General features: G+C 41.9%; 1 protein-coding gene across 1 annotated transcript in view; it reads right to left on the reverse strand.

The window, feature by feature from the left end:
• Positions 1–21,043, reverse strand: part of BICC1 (BicC family RNA binding protein 1) — a gene marked incomplete at its 5' end in the record, with an annotated part of 106,250 nt that overhangs the window by 22,354 nt on the left and 62,853 nt on the right. Inside the window, 6 exons of the mRNA XM_082222323.1 lie at positions 1,462–1,593; positions 3,790–4,041; positions 5,184–5,378; positions 6,110–6,163; positions 6,760–6,918; positions 10,147–10,226. Of these exons, the coding sequence (XP_082078449.1) occupies positions 1,462–1,593; positions 3,790–4,041; positions 5,184–5,378; positions 6,110–6,163; positions 6,760–6,918; positions 10,147–10,226 (872 nt within the window). The remainder of the gene's footprint in view (positions 1–1,461; positions 1,594–3,789; positions 4,042–5,183; positions 5,379–6,109; positions 6,164–6,759; positions 6,919–10,146; positions 10,227–21,043) is intronic.

The following is a 21,043-nucleotide window of genomic DNA, read 5'->3' on the forward strand; positions in this document are numbered from 1 at the left end:
TTCAGCTTTGTATTCTTGTTATAAAAAAGTACGCCTAGACATTCCATTATTGCGCCCATAACCTAGGTTTAAGGTGCCATTTAGCCCCTAGCTTTCATATCTCAGTTTCTAACACTGCTCATGTTCATTGGAAGCCTTTATTATTAAAGCTTTACTGCAGTACCAGGAATATAACAAAGAGGGTTTTCATTGTTCACAAATAACAAACCAAAAATAGATAGTCTGATAAAGCCAGTTCAAATAAGGTAAAGGTAAAGGGACCCCTGACCATTAGGTCCAGTCGTGGCCGACTCTGGGGCTGCGGTGCTCGTCTTGCTCTATTGGCCGAGGGAGCCAGCGTACAGCTTCCGGGTCATGTGGCCAGCATGACTAAGCCGCTTCTAGCGAACCAGAGCAACGCACGGAAACGCTGTTTACCTTCCCACTGGAGGTACCTATTTATCTACTTGCACTTTGATGTGCTTTTGAACTGCTAGGTTGGCAGGACCAGGGACCAAGCAACGGGAGCTCACCCCGTCGCGGGGATTCGAACCGCCGACCTTCTGATCGGCAAGTCCTAGGCTTTGTGGTTTAACCCACAGCACCACCTGCATCCCAGTTCAAATAAAGCCAGGTACAAATTAGTTAATAGTATAAGTTAAAATCAAGGTAATAGGATGGATATTACCCAGTGTTGATTCGAGATGGATATCTGTTTAGTTCTTTCTCCTATTAAATAGTGAAAGAGACATATTTTCTCCTCTTCCCATTATTTCACAAATCTGTATGCAAGAGTTGTGCAGGCCTTGCAACCCGTTTAGCAATTTGTTATACTTATTTCCTGCTTTAAATCCAAAGGAGCTTAAGGCAGCGCACATAACAGCACTCCTCATTTTTTCCCCATCCTTAAAACCCTGTGAAATAGGTTAGGCTGAGAGATAGGGACTTGCCCAAGGTCACTCAGTGAGTTTCAAGTTGTAAGATACTACTGAAAAATATGAACAGGCCTACTGGGGCACATTTTGGGTTCTAAGCATAGACAACAGAGGTCAATGCCTTGCTTGCCTCTCACCAGAGCCCATCATCGCAAGGGCTCTTTGGTGGAGGCATTGCAATAGGCGGGGAACCATGTCCTGCTTAGCTTCTGGTTTCCCAAGTGCCACTGAGTAAGCCCTCTTGCTTGTGCAATCTAGAGCTGGGTCTGAGTATGCATGCATGGTTAAAGGGGATAGAGTTTCCATAACATTCCTGGTTTATTAGAAGCACTGGCTTCTCAGAGCTAAATGCATTAGATTATCTTTTTAAAAGAGTGCAAACTGGCTGCAGAGGTGCTCTGTGAATGCAGGAAATAATTCTCAATACAAAGCAAGTCTTGTTTTCAGATGCTTATACATCCATTGACTGAACAGCTAGTTTGGTTTATTTCTGGGCTGCAGAAGGAAGGCTTGATTTGCCTACAAAAAGGGAAGGTTTTCTACCAACCTTGCTTGGCTGCTTTGGCTTTGGCTTAATACTAATGAAGACGTCTAGCTGTTCCATTAGCTGAGTTATAAAGTGTGGTTCCACATCAATTTCTTCCTTCATATCAAACATCAGCACAAGAGGAAGGCAGCCCTGAAAGATTAAACACAAAACCCAATATCAACAGGCAAGCAGAGCATTATCCTATAAGTGCCTACTCAAAAGTAAGTGCCACTGAATTTGGAGGGGCTTACTCCTATGTAAGGAGGTACAGGATTGCAGCATCAGTCCATTTTCACAAGTGATTCTTAAAATTGGTTCACACATTTCCTGCGTTTGCAAATGAATGAAAAAGAAAACACAAGAACCTAAAAACTAAGACATATTTAATTTTGCAATGAAGCTTTCTTATTTAATACTGGAAGCCACTGAGAGAGGGTATTTGGGAAGTAGTGTTGTCACCCAACTATATTTCTTCCTCTCATTAAATGCAGGTGAGACGGCTGGGGTTAAGGAACCACTGTCTGAGATTGGTAATGGACTGGATGATGGCCAGTTTCAGTTAGTAATCTACTTACCATGTTCTACACTAACTAGGAAAGGGTGCATGGAACTCATCTGGCCAGACATTTGCACTGGCTTCTTGTCAATTTCTGGGCTCAATTCAAAATGCTGTTTTTAATGGTTTAATCTGCCCAGTTCTAGGGATCCTCCTCAGAAACCTTTCTTTGCATCTCTCCCCCCAATATCTGAGGTGAGCTGGGAAGACACTTATGTCTGCAGCGGCACTCAGATTCTAGAGCTCCTTTCACTGCAAAAGGCTTGCCTAGAGCTGAGCCGACTGAAGGTATTTTTTATTCACAAAGGCCTTTTAAGGCATCCCATTTTATACTGCTTTAAATCGGCTTTTTGTCCTTTGGATGCTTTGCCTTCTTCTAGCTTGTTGCATTTTTATTATTATTATTAATTTATACAACCTGAACTGTCCGAAGAAAGATAAATAAAATTAATAAGAATGACATGCTTGTAAAAAATAATCCTTGCACTTTATCTGCTCATCATTGTTCACTATATTTAAAAATACAAAAAAAAAACCTCTGCTGCTCTTCTAAGCATTAAAAAGGGGCTTTTTAATTTAAGCTTTCTGTTATTCTTACATAGAAACTAATCAGTATCCCTTATGGTGTTCTCTATGAGCATTTCTTAAAAAGCATTCTTAAAAAGCATCTAGATTAAATTTCTTCCTCCACATTGAATACTACTAGTTGGATAGTCAACATTAACAACATATTATAGATAACTTACCATCCCATTATATGTGCACTCCCTTGCAGCATTGAAAGAAAGAATGGCCATGTTAGTTCTTGTCAACTGGATGTGTGTGCTACAAATCTGCTAACTAGAACTCTCACTATTGCTATTTTAGGCTATGGGAATTCATAGTTCAATTCCCTGTACTTATAATTCTCAAATTCCAAAACCCATAGTTCATGAAATCCAAGTAAACAGTTTTTGGGCTGGAACTCAAATGTCACAGATTTGAGCCACTAACGCTAGAATTTTCCACCAGATCTTTGCAAACCTTTGTGCTGAAGTATTGGCATGTTTAAATTACTTAGAAAACAGACAAACATTGGATTCATGTTAGTAACTCATTGGTTAAATCATGCATAATTTAATTAAAGAGTCCCTTAGCCCTATCAAACCGATTATGTTTGTGTACACCTAAAAAGGTAACTTGTGAATGGGACACACTTGTGTTTGGAAACACATACATAAATCATCATGTGCTCAATGCCAAATTCTCGCTGAGGTGGCAAACCTGGTTTTGGCTCAAATGACTGATTGCTACTCCATGCACAAAAATCCCTCTGCAAGAGGAAACTAGATGTGAAGTAGGGAGTATTAAGCCCAGGGCTTTTTTCCAGTTCAGTTCCGGCACCTCTCAGGTGGGCACCATTGCCATTGTAAGGGAACAAGGGAGGTGTTCATGGTGAGTTCCAGCACCTCTTTTTCTAGAAAAACAGCACTGGTTAAACCCAAACCTTCTTTTTAACATTCCAGTTTTTTATATTTTCCTTTTGTATGGAGGAGCATTCAAATCACACAAATCCACATCAGCCTGAAGCGAGACAGTTTAGACACAGATTTACCACTCCAGCAAGAACTGGGAACCCCTGGTTTTGCAGATCTGGAAACAGCAGCTGATCCCTATTGACTGCATAACTGCTGACAAACCTACAGCCTTATTATTCATTTGAGTACCAGTGAATTGCCCTGTGATTGCAGTGTTTTGTTGTTGTTGTTGTTATTGCTGCTTGACAATTTCCAAAGTTTTAATTTACATACCATGAGGTACTGTCTGGCAAGGCAGACTGACTCAATAGTGCCCTGGAGGTAGACTGTGGATTTCTTCTGTGGGTTACTGGGATCGGGGAAATGGATCTGAGCACCAGTTCTCTGCATTATATGCTTGATGTTGCTGCCATTCCGACCCATCATAAAGAGATGATGCTGAGCTGCTATATCCAGCTGTGTGCTCACGGGGATTGCAGAAGCCAGGCTACCCGCCAGGTGCTCCAAGAGCGTAGCTGTTCCTTCCTATTTAAAAGAAGTTTGAGAAAAGTTTATATCAGGTTGCTCCCCATATATTCTGCATACAGAAAGGAATGAGACTTATCCCAATTAAAGCAAAGGGATTAATATGCACGCTTGTGTATCCAGTGCTGTAATATATATATTCTATTTTGTTCAATCCATACTAGATTATCTCCTCCCCAACACACAGTCAGTCTCATAAGGTGGCTATATTTTGTGTGAGGATAAATGGGAGTAAATCCTACGAAATACCCTGAACACGGCATTAAGCAAGGGTAGATTACAAGTGCGGTAGAGACAACTTAAAATTCAGGGAGTGGCAATTTGTACTTGACCACAATGGATTGGGTTTCTAAATTAATAAAGTAGCAGCTTCCTTAAAAAGTTCCAATGGTCTGGTATTAAAAATGAATGGAATAGGTGAAAGATGGATCTGCATGACATCTATAGACAGACACAGGAAATCACTTATGTTGGAATGCATAGCAAATTCTCTAAGAGATCCGTCCTTTTAGTATTCCACAATATTCCAAACTGGATAAATTAGGTGAGCATACCACAATGTGGCACGGAGATCATGACTAGCTGCCCGTCACCAGGCCTGCCATGCTTATGTCTGTCATTAGACTCAATGTGTCCACATATGCAATCCAACGTGGCTTTGCCCAAAATGCTACAATTGCTACCTAGCAAGATCAGGACTAAGGACCACAGTCTATGAGGCCTAAGCACATCGGAATGCATGATCAGTGCACAGAGGTAAACCGTGTCTTTCTGCTAGACGGCAGCTGTCCTCTCAACTCAAGCACATATTGATCTTACCCACTTAGCCTGATGTGTGAAACAGGCTCAAGTTTCAGTCTCTAAACATATGCAGGTAACACGTGGAACTCCTATCTGTACTAGGGATACTGCAGGGTTATGACCTGAAGAATAGCGCAAACTGCAGTTTCCATTATGCATATGCACACCATTGAAAGAAGGCTACGTTAAACAATTCACTCCTTTCTCTTGGGCAGAAACAGGCATTTTCGCCTTACTGACTGGGACTTTCAGCCACACAACTCCAAGCAAAGCAACAAGAACAGATACTACATCCATCTGTGCCTTCAGTACAACCACAGCAGTATCAGCTAAGGTCTTACCTTCACAGAACTAGCATTATTCTGAGATCCTCTGATGATGACTGTAGCCCCATATGTCCGAGAACGCTGTTTAAAGGATACTGAAATATTATATGTCTGAGATATATGCTGAATTGTAGGAGAATTGGGATCAGGGATTGGTTGAAGGATTCCAGCTATAGGTAATTCAAACATCAGCACCAATGGGAGCAGCTCCTGGAACAGTGATTAGAAACAAAAGAAAAGCAAAAGTTCAACACAAGGAAGAAATTATTTGGCCTATCATGAAGGTATATATTCAAAATTCTAAGTCAAGCAGCCTTAAATGCTGTCCACCATCTTACATTGCACAACCACTACCAGAAAGCATCAAATTATCACATTTCACCTCTATTTGGCAGTGGAATAGGTAGATACGATACCAGAAACATAGGGTGAGTATTAAAATCTACAAACTGTTGTTGCATCTTCTGGGACTTCGGCAGCACATATACTAAAATTGGAACGATACAGAGAAGATTAGCATGGCCCCTGCGCAAGGATGACACGCAAATTCGTGAGGCGTTCCATTTTTTTTTTTTTGGTGTTTCCTGCTTGGCAGGGGGTTGGACTCGATGGCCCTTGTGGTCTCTTCCAACTCTATGATTCTATGATTCTATGATTCTATGACTTTAATCCACAGAATGTGTCCATAACTTTGTCAGTACAGCAAATAAAAATAGGATGAACACAAGTGGTTTGAAAGGAAGTCTGTAAATATTTGCTACAACTAGTACATCCTCAGAACTATGCAGTTCTGCAGCATCCCCAAAGTAGACAGCAGCCAGGGTGGTTTTCTACTTTCTGGGTCAAGCGAACTATATAAAAAACATATTTCAAGGACATGAGGAAGGAGCCAGGAGGGTTCAATGGAAGGCACCAGTAAGGTACCAGCATCTGATAATTACCCGTATTCTAACTCTGGCTGACTCAACTCCGGCTGGTTGTCCTGCAATTGACACCTGTGGAAATAGGAACGTAAGATTGAAATTGTAACAATGAATTCTACCATTGTGATTCACGGTTATGCATCTGTTGGTTATTCTTGATGCTTAAAACGTAATTGGAAGTTCTGATTTCTTACTACCCTCCCCCACTGCAACATGCAAGGTTCCTATTAGATACGTAATCAAAGTTCATTCAAGAAGTGCTTAAATGTTATTTTAAAATAATGTAACAAAACAGACTGGACCACAAGAGGTGCTATTTCAAAGATAGCCATTGCATTTGTAATAAAAACGCAATCTAATACTTTCTGATCACTTCAGCAAGTGATTTGTTTGGCTGAGAAAACTTTTAAGATTCATTGCTTCAAGTTTCTCTCTATACTCACTCACGCCCAAGGACATAAACAGAGCCACCCTTACTCAGAGGCAAGTTGAAGGCAGTCACCTTAGGCAGAAGAGGCTTGGGAGTACGACAGAAAGGTATCTGGGGTGGGGGGATGTCTTTTGTCTCAATAGCAAAACATCTTGAGATGCCATTGACGTGAACAAAGCTCTGACGCATATGTATGGATATTACGACTCAATGCGGCGGATGAAAAATATATACTCACTTGATTGCTTTTTTCTGCTTGGTTATTTCTATTAGAATCTGGAAAGTGGATGTGGCACCCCGTTTCCTCCATCACCTTTTTAATGTTATTTCCTCCTTTGCCAATCACATGAGAATGCTCTGTATGGGACACATCCATCTTCAGAGTGACTCGATTACTCTGCAGGGGGGAAAGGTCAGGAGTTTATTTTATTGCATTCTTCCAATGCAGGGTATATATATTAAAGTTGCCTTTGTCCCACACTTTATGAAAAACCTGAACGGAAGCTTAAATGGAACAGTTTTCATTTTCAAATCTGAGTTCTATTCTACTGTTGACATTTCAGATCCATTAAAAAAAGGCCACATATTTTTGCCCTGCAATTTAACAAGTGAAGCACTGTGGAGTAGGTGAAAATTGTTTTGATAGAGAACACATAAGGTTCTGCATACAAATGGTGGATTAATGAAACTTCCTCCCTCCAAGTGGACATCACAAATTGGTAAATGAAGGTTACTTGCTCAAAAAAACCCCTATATTCTTCTGTATTTGTTATCAGATGGTTAAGTACTTGTGAGACATCTGTTGACCAGGAATTGGGGAGTCTGTGGCCCTGCTGATGTTGCTGGACCTCCAACTCCCATCAGCCCCCATGAGCATGCTCAATGGTGAGAGTGGTCAACCTCTGGAGGGCCATAGGTACCCTATCCCTATCTTATGTTCTCAACCGTTCACTGGAGCTGCTTCCCTCGCCTCTCTCCCAGCCTAAAACTGAGTAGTTGAGCAGGTGAAAGTCCTCTTTATCTACTAGCTTTCTGTGAACCCGCCTGCTCTTAAAGCCACAGGAGCAGAGAAGGGCGAAGAATGGGGAAGCAGTAATCCTACGCCTCACAGTTCCCATGAATCTAAGTATTTCCCTTCCTTCATTAAAGGAAGATGCTTAGGGAAGGACCACTTTTCTTGAGACTTATGAATCTACTCCCCACTACAGACACAGGTTTAGAGCTTTGAATAAGCTACCACATGTGATCCATTCAGCCAAAACCACCTGCTCTCCACAGTTCTTAAATGCCTGAGATATGCCTTGGGCAAATATTAAGGCTGTAAATTATATTGAAATTGCTGGCACATCTAAGGGTTAAGGCAAATGGATGACATGTTATAAATGCAAAGCAAGAAAAAACCCCACACTGGAGTAATGGCAATTTTTTATGATAAGGTGTGCCTCAAGGACCATTACCTTGCATTTTACTCTGGCATTTATTAAGCCTCTGACCACTATTTGCAATAAATACTACTACTACTACTACTACTACTACTACTACTACTACGCAATAGGTAAATAAAGGTTTAGAACAAGGAGCTACCCCTCGGCTGACTCATGCTGGGAGTGACTGCTAAAATCTGGGGCAAACAGAGAATGATTGTGGACCTTTAATGGAACACCAAGGTTACATTGCTGAGGAGAGTTCTTGCTGTATTATGTTATGCTAAGCTCAGGAGGCTTGCCTGGTGCCATCTTTATGTATGTTTAGGTGACATGCAAAAACTTTCTTCCGTAACCAGGCCTTTGACATTTAGCTATCTGTGGCCTTTTAGAAGTGGGTGGGATGCTTTTAATGGATTTATCTTTCCTCTTGGTTTTAAGGTATCCATGCGGGGTTTATTGTCTGTTTGGTTGGTTGTAAGTCACTTTGGGTTGCCCTGGACAAGATGAAGTGACTAACCAATTTATAGAAGGAGGAGGAGGAGGAGGAGCTGCCAATGCACTAATGCATAAGGATGCAGGCTCCCAGAAAAAAAACCTTCATGACTACTACACTCTTCTCTGGTTGTTTGCCGCTGCACTGTTGAAAGCTAAGCTGTGTCTGCCTTAGCATGCTATATAAACCTTGGCTTGTAGTTTAACTCTCCAGAGTATGTTGTGAACCATAACCATGGTTTGTTCTGTGGTTTACAGCTTGTGGTTTATCTGGGAGAGCTAAGCCAGGTTCAGATGACACATTAAGCCAAACTAATTAAGCTAAACCACCGAGCCTAGGGCTTGCCAATTGAAAGGTTGGTGGTTTGAATCCCCACAATGGGGTGAGCTCCCGTTGTTCGGTCCCAGCTCCTGCCAACCTAGCAGTTCGAAAGCACACAGTGCAAGTAGATAAATAGGTACTGCTCCGGCAGGAAGGTAAATGGTGTTTCCGTGCGCTGCTCTGGTTTCGCCAGAAGCGGCTTAGTCATGCTGCCCACATGACCCAGAAAAACTGTCTGCAGAAGCAGACAAACGCTGGCTCCCTCGGCCTTTGAAGTGAGATGAGCGCCGCAACCCCAGAGTCGTCCGTGACTGGACTTAATTGTCAGGGGTCCCTTTACCTTTATGGCTTAGCTCTTAGCATGCCACAGCAGCAAAAAAACAAAAAACAAAAAACAAAACCCAGGGAGGAGGAAAGTGGCTGCAATACCCTCCCCCGCAGCCAGCACATTTTGTACTACACCATGGTATTGCTTAGTATGATGTATAAGCAAAACTATTTTGCCTGCTTAAAAGCATTTGCAGAAAACAAATGGGCTGCTGTTGCTGCTCAATCAGCAAGCAGCACACCAGCATTACATGTCTATTTACTTCTCTCAGCCACAGCCATATTTAAGTGGTTTAAAGGGCTCTACTTTGCTAGGCTAAATCCAAAGAGAAGCTTCAGGACTAACCTCACGGGTCATGTACTGCCCTAAGCGTCTCTGCAAACTCTTGCATAGCTTTTCCAAATGCTACACTGAAAATGCAGTTTTCTTTTTGTGATAATTACACAATACATAATTTAACATTTTAACAAATATTTCTCATGACCTTTAATGCCCACTCTGTGACCAAGTACAGACAGTGTGCCCATGGCAAGTAATTTTTACCCCACCCATTAAAACAACTGCATTAGCACATCTGCATGACTTGACAGCTCTTAGGGGGATTTTCCATGAAATTCTAACCAAATGGGATGTAGAGCTCAAATTTAGTTGGTGCAGTGAAGACAGCAGCTTGTGCCAAAGCAGCTTTTTTCTTTTGGTAAGGATTCCATGGGATCAGGCTGCTCATGAATTAAAAAAACTGTCCAGTTACAAAACCCCCAAGTTCTTAAAAAAAATATAAATACTCCAGAGTTCCTGTTGGATGCTGTCATTGACTCATTTTACAGCATGCAAAGCTGTACTACTTGAGATACTTGAAAGCAGATCAAATTTAAAGATGGAAATAATCACTGGCTGTTTTAAGCCATGTAAATGTTAAATTTCAGTGAAAACGTTTGCTTTTTAATGTAACCTAAGAAGGTTCAGGAACGCTAAGTGCTGGTGCACTGCTGAGTCTCAGAAATCAAGAACTTGGAATTCCAAGCCCAAGGGCTGGTTAATTGATTTTCATCTTACTTTTGTGTCCAAAACAGACATGATCTTCTCTTTAGCTTCTTTGACATTTTCCTTTTTCCCGGAGACTTTAATATGAGGATCTTGAAAAGAAAAAGCAAAGAGAAATATTACTTTGGTAAATGGGCTATGCAAACCATCCAACAAATTACCCATTCTTTCTACTACAAGCCAACACAAGCCCTTAAGTCACATCTCACTGTTCATATGCATTAATTTATGTAAGTTACATTATGCTCGCACAGTATAGACACCACTATATACGTCTTTCTCCAGAGAATTGTGCAAAAGCTCCTGTAGCTTTTAAATTAATTTGGTTGCTTATGGCCATGCAAGTGTGCTTTCAGAGCTTTCAAACTGCAGAATGTGCCAGCCAGTTAGGGTTACATATTAACACTTTGGGAATGTAAAACTCTCCACTGCCAAGCGCAACAGGTTCAGTCTGTATCACAGAAACAGGCAAGATAGGCCCTATGAAGCAGTGGTGTTGGATCATTTGCCAGTGCCTGGGTTAACAGAGCCCACTGTGCCGCCCCAGCCCTTGCCACTGACGCCACTGGGTGGGTGGGTTCACAGAGCTCATGCACCAGCCCAGCCCTCACCGCCTGCCCGTCCATGAAGGGAGGAGCCCAGCTGGCCAGTGCAGTCCTTGATAGGCACCTCCCCAACTCTGGGTGGGCGAACATTCAGCGACAGGACTGGAGACATGGTGGCAAGGCCAGGCCAGGCCAGGCTGGGCCCTGGTGCCCAGAGACCCCCGTCAGCAGGCAGGGTGGGACGGAGATCCCTGCATAGTGGTGCCTGATTCACGCCCCCTAAATTCATGCACCCGAGGCTATGGCCACCCGCCACCCACCATGCTACGCCCAACGTGAAGATGTGAAATTACTTTCCTGAAGAGGCCCAAGAGTAAATCACAGTTAGTAACTACAAAAGTTATCCATCCACTTTTCTTTCTTTTTTACTAGTCTTCCTGTCCTTCTCATAGTGTTGTTAATTTCTGGCCAGTAGGCTCTCTCACCCTAGTTGCCTGGAGGCAAATCCTACTTGACATAGGTGGCCAGCGAATTACCGTATTGGCCAAAATATAAGCAGCACCCGAATATAAGCCACACCTTTATAATAGGAGGGGGGGGAAGGAAAAAATACCTGACTTTAAGCCCCTCCATTCCTTGCTGCTCCTGGCTGCATACTGGGTGCACGCGGGGGGGGGGCACGCTGTGTTGCTGATGACCTCACTCTCTCCCTTCCCAGCCTTGGGGGAGAGGATGGGGAACTACACTTGGGGCAGACACTGCTTTGCCGCGCTCCTGGCGCTGTTTGCCCCACGCTCCTGGCCGCATACCATAAGGTTGCAAATATAAGCCACACTTTAACTTTTCACGGTCGGAATTTGGGGGGGGGGGACTGAGCCAATTCAGGCCAATATGGTAGCTTTCACAAGGCTGCTCATGGCATGTCAACATAAAAGCTTTCATCACTTCATAGCTATGCCAAGTCCCATTGAAATAAATGGAAATAAAATGTTTAATTATCACTGGTTACAACAGGGGTAGGGCTGGGGTGCCAATCCTGACTGTGGCCAAATAGGTCAATAATGTCTTTGTGAAGGATGACCACTTGCCTTGAAAAGGTCAACACAACACACACTTCATTTAGAAGTAAACATCCTCTGCCCAGCACAGTAACTACAAAGAGAAAACTAATTACTCTTTCATAGTTACAAAGAATGTTTTGTTTAATATTATTTAAGTAAGAATGGTAACTCTTTAGCCTTTCCCTGTGGCTCCAGGACTGAAACAGAACATGAACTGTACTATTCAGTTTCCTGAATATCATTTACAAACACCTATATCACACAAAGGTTTTCTATATAACTTGCTTGCAACAGCTTAGTATTTCACTATTAGGAAAGTTAATTTCTCCCCTCATCTAAAAATTAGCTTAACATCCTTTTTTTCATATTTTCCCCCAGTAGAAAATGTTTGAGGCACTTTTTAAAAACTGTAAATATATTGCAATTTTTTTAAAAAATGTACACATCTACCAGGGTCTCTTGAGGAAACGCAGAAAATGCTGGCATAAAGCTAGTAAGAGTCATAATTTATTTTAACAGGCGTAACAGGAAATATAGGTAGAAGCCTTAAATCATCAGTATTCCTGGATGGGACCTCAGTTTGTTTCTACTTAAAAAATACTTGTCATGTTCAGTCTTTTAGATATTATTTCAAACATGTTTACATCATGATTTGGGCCATGTGTGTAAAGAATCTTGTTTGTATAGGTAATATATACATACATAATTTTTATCTATATGCTGCCTTTCCATAGTTAAAACCATGCTCAAGGTAGCTTACTACATAATAAAGTCATGCTACACCAAGGGGAAAAAATCCCCTAAATATGGTAATATAAATTATACACACTACCTATTATGGCACATTATGGTCACACTCCCCAGCTATGGATGTCAGTTCACATCAAGCAATGCATATCTTATACCACAACGACCATGGAAAATTAATTGCCCTTGCAACGTTAACAAGTACTGACTAATTGACTTTTTTTAAAAAAGCTTTCTTGGCAGTTCCTTATCAAGACAAATTGTCACACAACACAGTAACAGAGTGAAAGCAAATGCCCACTTACTAGAATTGCTTCTTTAGACAAAAGGTCTCTCGACATGATTTTTGTCTTTTCAAAGTGATGTAGAACTAACAAAACTATGTAGCTGCTGTTATAACGCAGAAGGACAGCTCCATCTGGTGTTTTTATACATTATCAGCCCAGCTATTCCCATAAATTTAAGTTACATTCTGATTTGAACTCAATAGGCTGGCAGCCTGGTGCTAAATACTGCTACTGAATCAACATGTTTTTGAGAGACATGGCGCTGCTACAGTCCCTTCTCCTGGAGCAGAATGCAAAGTAATGCGAAACAACCTGAACGTGTTTGGAAACAAGGGTCACGGAGGAGGAAAAGAGGACAGGAACAGTCGAGTGTGCAATGAGAAATCTAATGCACAGACAGAACATTTCGCTTAGCACTGTGCTAAACAGAACCTGCTATGTGGTATATTGGTGTAAATAAACGTGACATCAAATGTAACAAGAATAATAATGTTTAGTGGTGTGTTGAAACCTGGCCTCCAATTTCTTCCCCTCTGAAAGAGGTTTCCGACTTCCTCATTCTCAGAGCACTTTAGAGTTTCACTTTAATTTCAGTGGGCATGAGGTTGAGCAGGGTATGGCTATGAGGATTGCCATCATGCGCTCGAGCCCTTCAAAATTTACCACTACTGAAATACAGTACAGTGGTACCTCGGGTTACAGACGCTTCAAGGTTACATATGCTTCAGGTTACAGACTCTGTTAACCCAGAAATATTACCTCGGGTTAAGAACTTTGTTTCAGGATGAGAACAGAAATCGCACGCTGGTGGCACAGCGGCAGCAGGAGGCCCCATTAGCTAAAGTGGTGCTTCAGGTTAAGAGCAGTTTCATGTTAAGAACAGACCTCCAGAACGAATTAAGTTCTTAACCCGAGATACCATTGTAATGCCAAAGGAAAATAGGGTGGTATGATCATTCTAACTGGGTTAATACTTTTGATCACCTTATTTGTTGTGGAAGGGGTAATGAATTTTTCTGACGCTTTCCCTTTATCGTGACGATCTGCCCACTCCGGGCACAGAAAAGCTTAGAATCTAAGCCTTAGGTGATGACAGAGTGGCAGATCATCTGAAGCCCTTGTGCAAGAGAAGGGTTGCAGAACACACCTACAATAAAACACCAGTCTGGAGTGGCAGTTCATAGCAAAACACAGCTCAAGATAATGTAGGCTGAGTGGAACTAAACTTGATACTGAACTAGCTAAAGCCTGCAGGGGGGAAGGGAAGATAGTGTTAGGGTGCAATTAAATTCTCTCTCAGCAATAAGAAACTTGTGGGGGGCAGGAAACAGGCCAACTCCAGGGCACTTTCTTTTACAAAGAGCATCAGACCACACTGATTTTTTGCCTAGCGTAGAATGGGCAGCAACTGTCACCACTGATACCTATCACCAAGTACAGATAGGTAGCCGTGTTGGTCTGCCATAATCAAAATAAAAAAATTCCTTCCAGTAGCACCTTAAAGACCAACTAAGTTAGTTCTTGGTATGAGCTTTCATGTGCATGCACACTTCTTCAGATAGTGTGTATCTGAAGAAGTGTGCATGCACACGAAAGCTCATACCAAGAACTAACTTAGTTGGTCTTTAAGGTGCTACTGGAAGGAATTTTTTTTTTTGACTATCGCCAAGTAGTTACCAATGTTTATGATTAAAAGCCACCAAAACAAGTATAGGTGTTCAAGGAGGATGCTTCTATGGAGAAAAAACAAATCCATAAAGACGAGATGGTTTCAACTTACTTGCCCGTAGTTTCAACAGGATGGCAAGAAAGCCATTTATCCAATTTGCTCACCCTTTAGCAGAAAAATGTTTGTTTTGTGAACATAACCACAACACACAAATACCCCTCAACTTCTTATCAGAGTTTATTGTGCTTTTTACGAAGCATTCCATTAGAAACATTCAGTTCTGTTTCTAAAGGATTTTGGCAAGTGCTGCAACCAGCTAGCAGCCAAATACCTTAACATCTTTGTTCCCAGAGGTTTATTACTTTTTGGCTCAATAAGTTTAAGACCGTCCAGTAAATGCAGATGACAAGAACTGCTGCAGCAATTACGTTAGTTGCCCCAAGGCATGAAAACAAAACTTCTTCCACACAAAGATATATTAGTGTTAAAAACAATTTATTGGTCACAATAGGGAAAGCAATATTTGAGTTTTTAAGAGTGTAGCACAAATACCCTTCTTCAGCAACTTTAACTTTGGATTTAACAGAGTAATTTCAAAGGTTGCTTCCTTTGCACTCTCATGGAAAAATGGGCCATATCCATTGAAAATATAACCAGGTAATTTTTTTTAAGCGGCAAAATCTGCAACTTTTAGACCTGACACGGGTCATGCAAAGAGATAAGAGATACTCTGTTGAACACTTGAAGTTTACAAGGTACACATTCCTCTGGATTTTTGCTGAGTCCCTAGATTTTAATAAACAAGTGAAATTTCATTATATACTCCACAGTTTAAAACAATATTTTTTGCAATAATGGTGCACCCTACTTACTGGAATTTAAGAGGCTGGCAAACTCCTCTAGGTTGAAGCTGCACAGTATTCAATAAGTTTAGTGGATCAAGGATTCGTGCAGGACTCTATGACCATATAACCCCTTATCAGACATGCTTTAGCTTAATTAATAGTAGGCAATTTTAAACTTTTATTTACAACTTTAAAAATTGTGATAAACCAGTATGGCAGGGGCATATCAAGTCAGCTTCCTTCACAAGTAAACAAAATCTTAAAAGTTTTATCTTTTGTATTTCTTTATGCTTAGATTATGTGCCATCTTGAAAGGCAGGGCTGATGTTTTTTGACCTTTATTGGGAGAACATCATCCTGTTTTTCATTTGATACTGCTTAAAAAACACTTATATTAAAGAGATCCTGATTTGCATGACTGCAATGGATGCCAAATTATTATAGCTAAACATTTCCAATAACATTCCTCAGTATGAGCCAGCCCTTAGTGGAGGAGGTGAGGGTGCCAGAAGGAATCAATATGGGAATAGAAATCATGCATTGAAAAGAATGTGAGATTTACTTGCTTCCTTGTTCATATGTTTATCTCCCCCCACATCAGAATTTGGTAACCATGTGAGCTAGTAAGTTTAAAAACACAAGGTCTTCAGAACTCATGTGTGTATATGTGTGTGTGTGTGTGTGTGTGTGTGTGTGTGCAGGCTACATCAAAAGGGACTCTGAAGTGCAATGCCCATGTACAATACAGTGGTACCTCGGGTTATGAACTTAATTCGTTCTGGAGGTCCATTCTTAACCCGAAACTGTTCTTAACCTGAGGCGCGCTTTCACTAATGGGGCCTCCTGCTGCCGCCGCACCGCCAGCACGCGATTTCCATTCTCATCCTCAGGCAAAGTTTGCAACCCGAGGTACTACTTCCAGGTTAGCGGAGTTTGTAACCCAAGGTACCACTGTATAAGGGAAGTAATGGAGCATAGAACATGACAATACATTCTTAAAAAAAGTAGCAGACAAATATTTAATTGCAAAAGCAATGCTGCAACAGTCCAAGCTGGCACACGCACACATACAAGTATAGGAAGCAAATGCTACAAATCAATACAACATATGATTCAGTTCCAGAATTCACTTATGGTATACTGCATTAGCATTACAAACACACTTGGTCAAAATGGAATCAAGCAGTTAAGTTACATATGTTGCTAGGACTACAACTGGCAAAGTGGCTTATTTAACGCCTTGGGGAAATCACTTCCAAGCAAAGCACATGTGCTTCAGATCAAGAATGTCAGAAACAAGGCCTTTGGCCAGACCCTGTGCAGCGCAGGTCAACACTTTAGTCCCTTAGTTTCTTTTAGTGTGCTCCTCTCTCCCACATTCCTGGCAGTTCCACAGCATTAGGTAGAGTCCTAGTCAGGAAAGTAGAATTTGGCACACCTGATACCTTAAACCTGAATATCTGCTCATACAGAGCAGCACTATCATCCACTGAATGCTTTGGTTCCCCACACATCTTCATCTGGGATACCTACTAGATTAATGCATTGTGCAACATGCAAGTTCTATTAAATATTATTTGTGACATCAAAAAAATGGTATTTTACATTGCTTGGGATATTTATCTTGCATTCAGTAATACTGATTATTTGTTTAAAGGCAAGATAGCTTAGGATAGCATTGTACCACTGATCTATGACAGGTTATGAAAGCTGCACTTCCTATGATTGTTTGTCCCCCCTCCTTCCTTAAGTTATACATGGCTTCTCCAGACAGACAATATTTTATAGATGTAACAGAATACACATTAACATATGGCTCTAGAATTCTACACCATATCCAAGTGCCAGCTATAGATTGTTCAGATGACTTGCATATAATCTGTATTACTAATTGAGTGAAACTCCAATTGCTTGCCAAACGGGAGTACGTGTGTGTGTGTGTGTGTGTGTGTGTGTGTGTAAGTAAACATACACACATATAGAGAAGAGAAGAATGACTACTAGTCCAGATGTACTGGGCCTTGCTATACAATGATTAATTTAAACTTCCAACTTGCCTTGAAGCTTTTTTTGCAACAGAGTGTAAAGAACTTTAAGTTTATATTATTTGTTCTTGAAAGTATGTGCTACCAAGTGCAACTGTACATTAAGAAGCCAAAGGACACAACTGATGCCAAGACACTCAATTTGTGGGTGTTGGCAAGAAGTATAATGGTACCTTGGGTTAAATACTTAATTCGTTCCGGAGGTCCATTCTTAACCTGAAACTGTTCTTAACCTGAAGCACCACTTTAGCTAATGGGGCCTCCTGCTGCCACCGGGCCGCTGGAGCACAATTTCTGTTCTCATCCTGAAGCAAAGTTCTTAACCTGAAGCACTATTTCTGGGTTAACGGAGTCTGTAACTTGAAGTGTATGTAACCTGAAGCGTATGTAACCCAAGGTACCATTGTATATCTGTCAGGGAACTGCCATCAGAGCTAGAGGCGGAGGGAAGACTCCAGAGGGATGCTGGAGAGGGTCCCAGTAGGGAGAGAGGCAGCTCGTCCGCTGGGGAAGGAAATCAGCGTAACACCAGTAAAGAAGGGGGCAAATGGGGGAATCGGAGAGGAGGCTCCAAGACTCCTCGCCAGAGACCAGCGGAGAGAGTACGGGTCCTCCGCTGCCCACACCCTCCCTGCGCAGAAGGCTTCCACGCAGGGAGACTAGGCGGATACTAGGCGTCAAAGAGCTTTTGTGCTGGAAAAAGTTTAAGAAACGCCCACTGACGGATTCTGCCAGCGACTGAGACAGTCACGATGCTAGAGGCTGTTCAGTCAGAAAGGGTCCAACCAGGTAACCTCGCCAGGAGTGGCGGCAACTTACGCACGAGGAACCCCTAAACCCATTACAATATCTAAATAATTTTTGCACACAGAGCTGCATCATGCATACATTTGTGGGGCTTTTTTTAAAAAAAAACACACCCTCATTTTGTGTGCGTAACAGCAGAAATACTCCCCACAATTAGTTTTCAGAAGCTCCTCACATCCATCCACTAACCAACTGCTAATTCATTCCCCTCACTAAGTATTGGAAACAAGTTTTTAACTAAGCATGTCTGCCATTGTGCACCCATTGGACGGTGCAAATTAGAGTGACCTCTAGGGTATGGCCATGTTAAGGGCTGAAACTATGCCACCCGCACAGTATCAGGCTGAAGAGGACACATGACTACTCTGCAATGAAGATAAAGCAAAAGACTCTATCCCAGGGTCATGGGTTTGAGCAAAATATTCCCGCATTGTTACAGGGTTGGGCTAGATGACTCTCATTGTTCCTTCCAACTCTACAATTCTATGATTCTATAAATTTTGCTAATCATGGATTTACAGCTTCATGTTCATGACTGCAGGACTGGAATACAGCTGCATTTTCCCTTCCTGGGGACACGGGTGGTGCTGTGGGTAAAACCTCAGTGCCTAGGACTTGCTGATCGCATGGTCGGTGGTTCGAATCCCCGCAGCGGGGTGAGCTCCCATTGTTCGGTCCCAGCTCCTGCCCACCTAGCAGTTCGAAAGCACCCTTAAGTGCAAGTAGATAAATAGGTACCGCTTTATAGCAGGAAGGTAACGGCGTTTCTGTGTGCTGTGCTGGTGCTGGCTCGCCAGCTGCAGCTTCGTCACGCTGGCCACGTGACCCAGAAGTGTCTTCGGACGGCGCTGGCTCACGGCCTCTAGAGCGAGATGAGCACGTAACCCTAGAGTCGGACACGACTGGCCCATACGGGCAGTGGTACCTTTACCTTTTACCATAATAGTCCACTTCATAAGCTGCAAGTGTCTCACAGGTTCCTCTTCATCCACAACTATAGATGGGCAAGTTGCAACTTCTACGGAAAAGGCGCAGACTTGGGAAGATGGAAATGCAGCTAAAGCCATAGATCCTTCAAGGGCAGCCCACTTCCTCAGACTAACCTGATATGGGTGTATTTCTAATATGGAGGCACTAATATAAGCAGCAAACAAGAAACAGATGTGCCATAAAGCAATGAAAAACATCAATATACCATACATGATTTAACTTCCAGTATGACATCCAGCAAATATCCTGGCAAGAAGCTTGGTATTCAGTCTTGTTTTTCATCATGCACACTATACTGAGAGAGTACAATATATTATTTCTCCAGCTCAGACTTATACCAAACTGTTCAAGATACTGCTAGACTGTGTTTAAGGGACATATGGCTGTGCCAGCTTCAAATCCAGGCAGAAAAAGAAACTGGTGGACACTTTCCTCTCTTAACAGCCACAGACTTGCCTCTCTTGATTCCAAAGTCCCGTTAAGTGGTTAGATCACTCCCGACACATCAATTCAACTCCTGTTGGTAGCCCATTCCTTGGTTAGCCTAGTAAACACCCCCATATGCCTCAGGAGGTGCTATCTGCTACTCTGCAATTCTAAATGAAGAAAGGAAACCAACAAAGTCTCATAGGACCTGTTGCTGATGTCATTGCACCCCACATTCATTGCCTACTATGCTCTGTTTTGAAAAGGTTGTCACACTTACACAAAGGGCAGCCCTCATATTGAACTGCGAAACCACAGGTGATGTGTTGGACTTGGGGCAGGGACATACAGGCTCAAATCCCATAGAGTATTAACCTGCTTTCGATGCAATGCTAAACCAACATATTACAGTATATGTGTTACAGCATCACAAGCATGAGCTTCCTTCGGCATCTTCCCTCCCTCTGGTGTGAGGAGATAGGAAACAATAGCTGACGATAATGGTTACATTCAGACACAACAATAGGCCATAATTTATGAATGAACCTTAGACACTCTCCTCTAGCATGTCTGTCAAGGAACTGGAAGCCTCTGCTTCCATTTTCAGCTAACCATAGTTTGCTGTTTTGTCTGGACTGGAACTGTGGTTAGTTTAATTGGATGTATCTAAACAAGCCAGGATCAGTTTGATTTTGGCTTCTTAGAACAAGCCATAGTTTAAATTAACCACACAGTGTCCTGATTTAGATGGCATGGCAAACAGGAGAACACTGAAACAGATGCGTCTCATCTCTTCACAGCCTGGATAGCTCGGTTTGTCACAGCGTGGTGCTGATAACACCAAGGTTGCAGGTTTTATCCCTGTATGGAATAGCTGCACATCCCTGTGTTGCGGAGGGTTGGACTAGATGATCCTCAGGGTCCCTTCCAGCTCCACAAGTCTATGATTCTATGTTTCAGGAAACAGTCTGAGGCTTATTGCACTAAATTATGGACTGCTGTTAGGTCTGGATGTGGCCATTATCTTCCAATCTAATTTCCATCATAGGTTTGCTGAAGGAATATAACACGATAATGCCTCTGAGATAGAATTGTGATAAAAAAATAACTGAACTTTCTTTCCTGAATATTATAACACCAACACTTTAATTTTACAAGTCAGGAAATTCCTTCATCGAAGTCACTTTCCTATAGTCATGAACATGAGCTGATCTTTATTTTAGTATTCACCACCTTTCTAAAGAAGCTATGTTCCAAGTAGATGTAGCAAAATATCCAATAAGAGAAAATCAAAACATAAACTGAACAATTAATACAAAATTTACTTTAAGTCACTTTGCAACTTACTTTTAGAAAGAGAACAAGTACCGTATTTTTCGCCCCATAAGACGCACCGGCCCATAAGACGCACCTAGTTTTTTGGGGGGGAAATAAAGGAAAAAAATTTTATTTCCCCCCCCCAGGTGCGCTGCACTACACCAGGAGCT

The sequence above is a fragment of the Podarcis vaucheri genome (assembly GCF_965113315.1).
Source record: "Podarcis vaucheri genome assembly, chromosome: 5".
NCBI lineage: Eukaryota > Metazoa > Chordata > Lepidosauria > Squamata > Lacertidae > Podarcis > Podarcis vaucheri.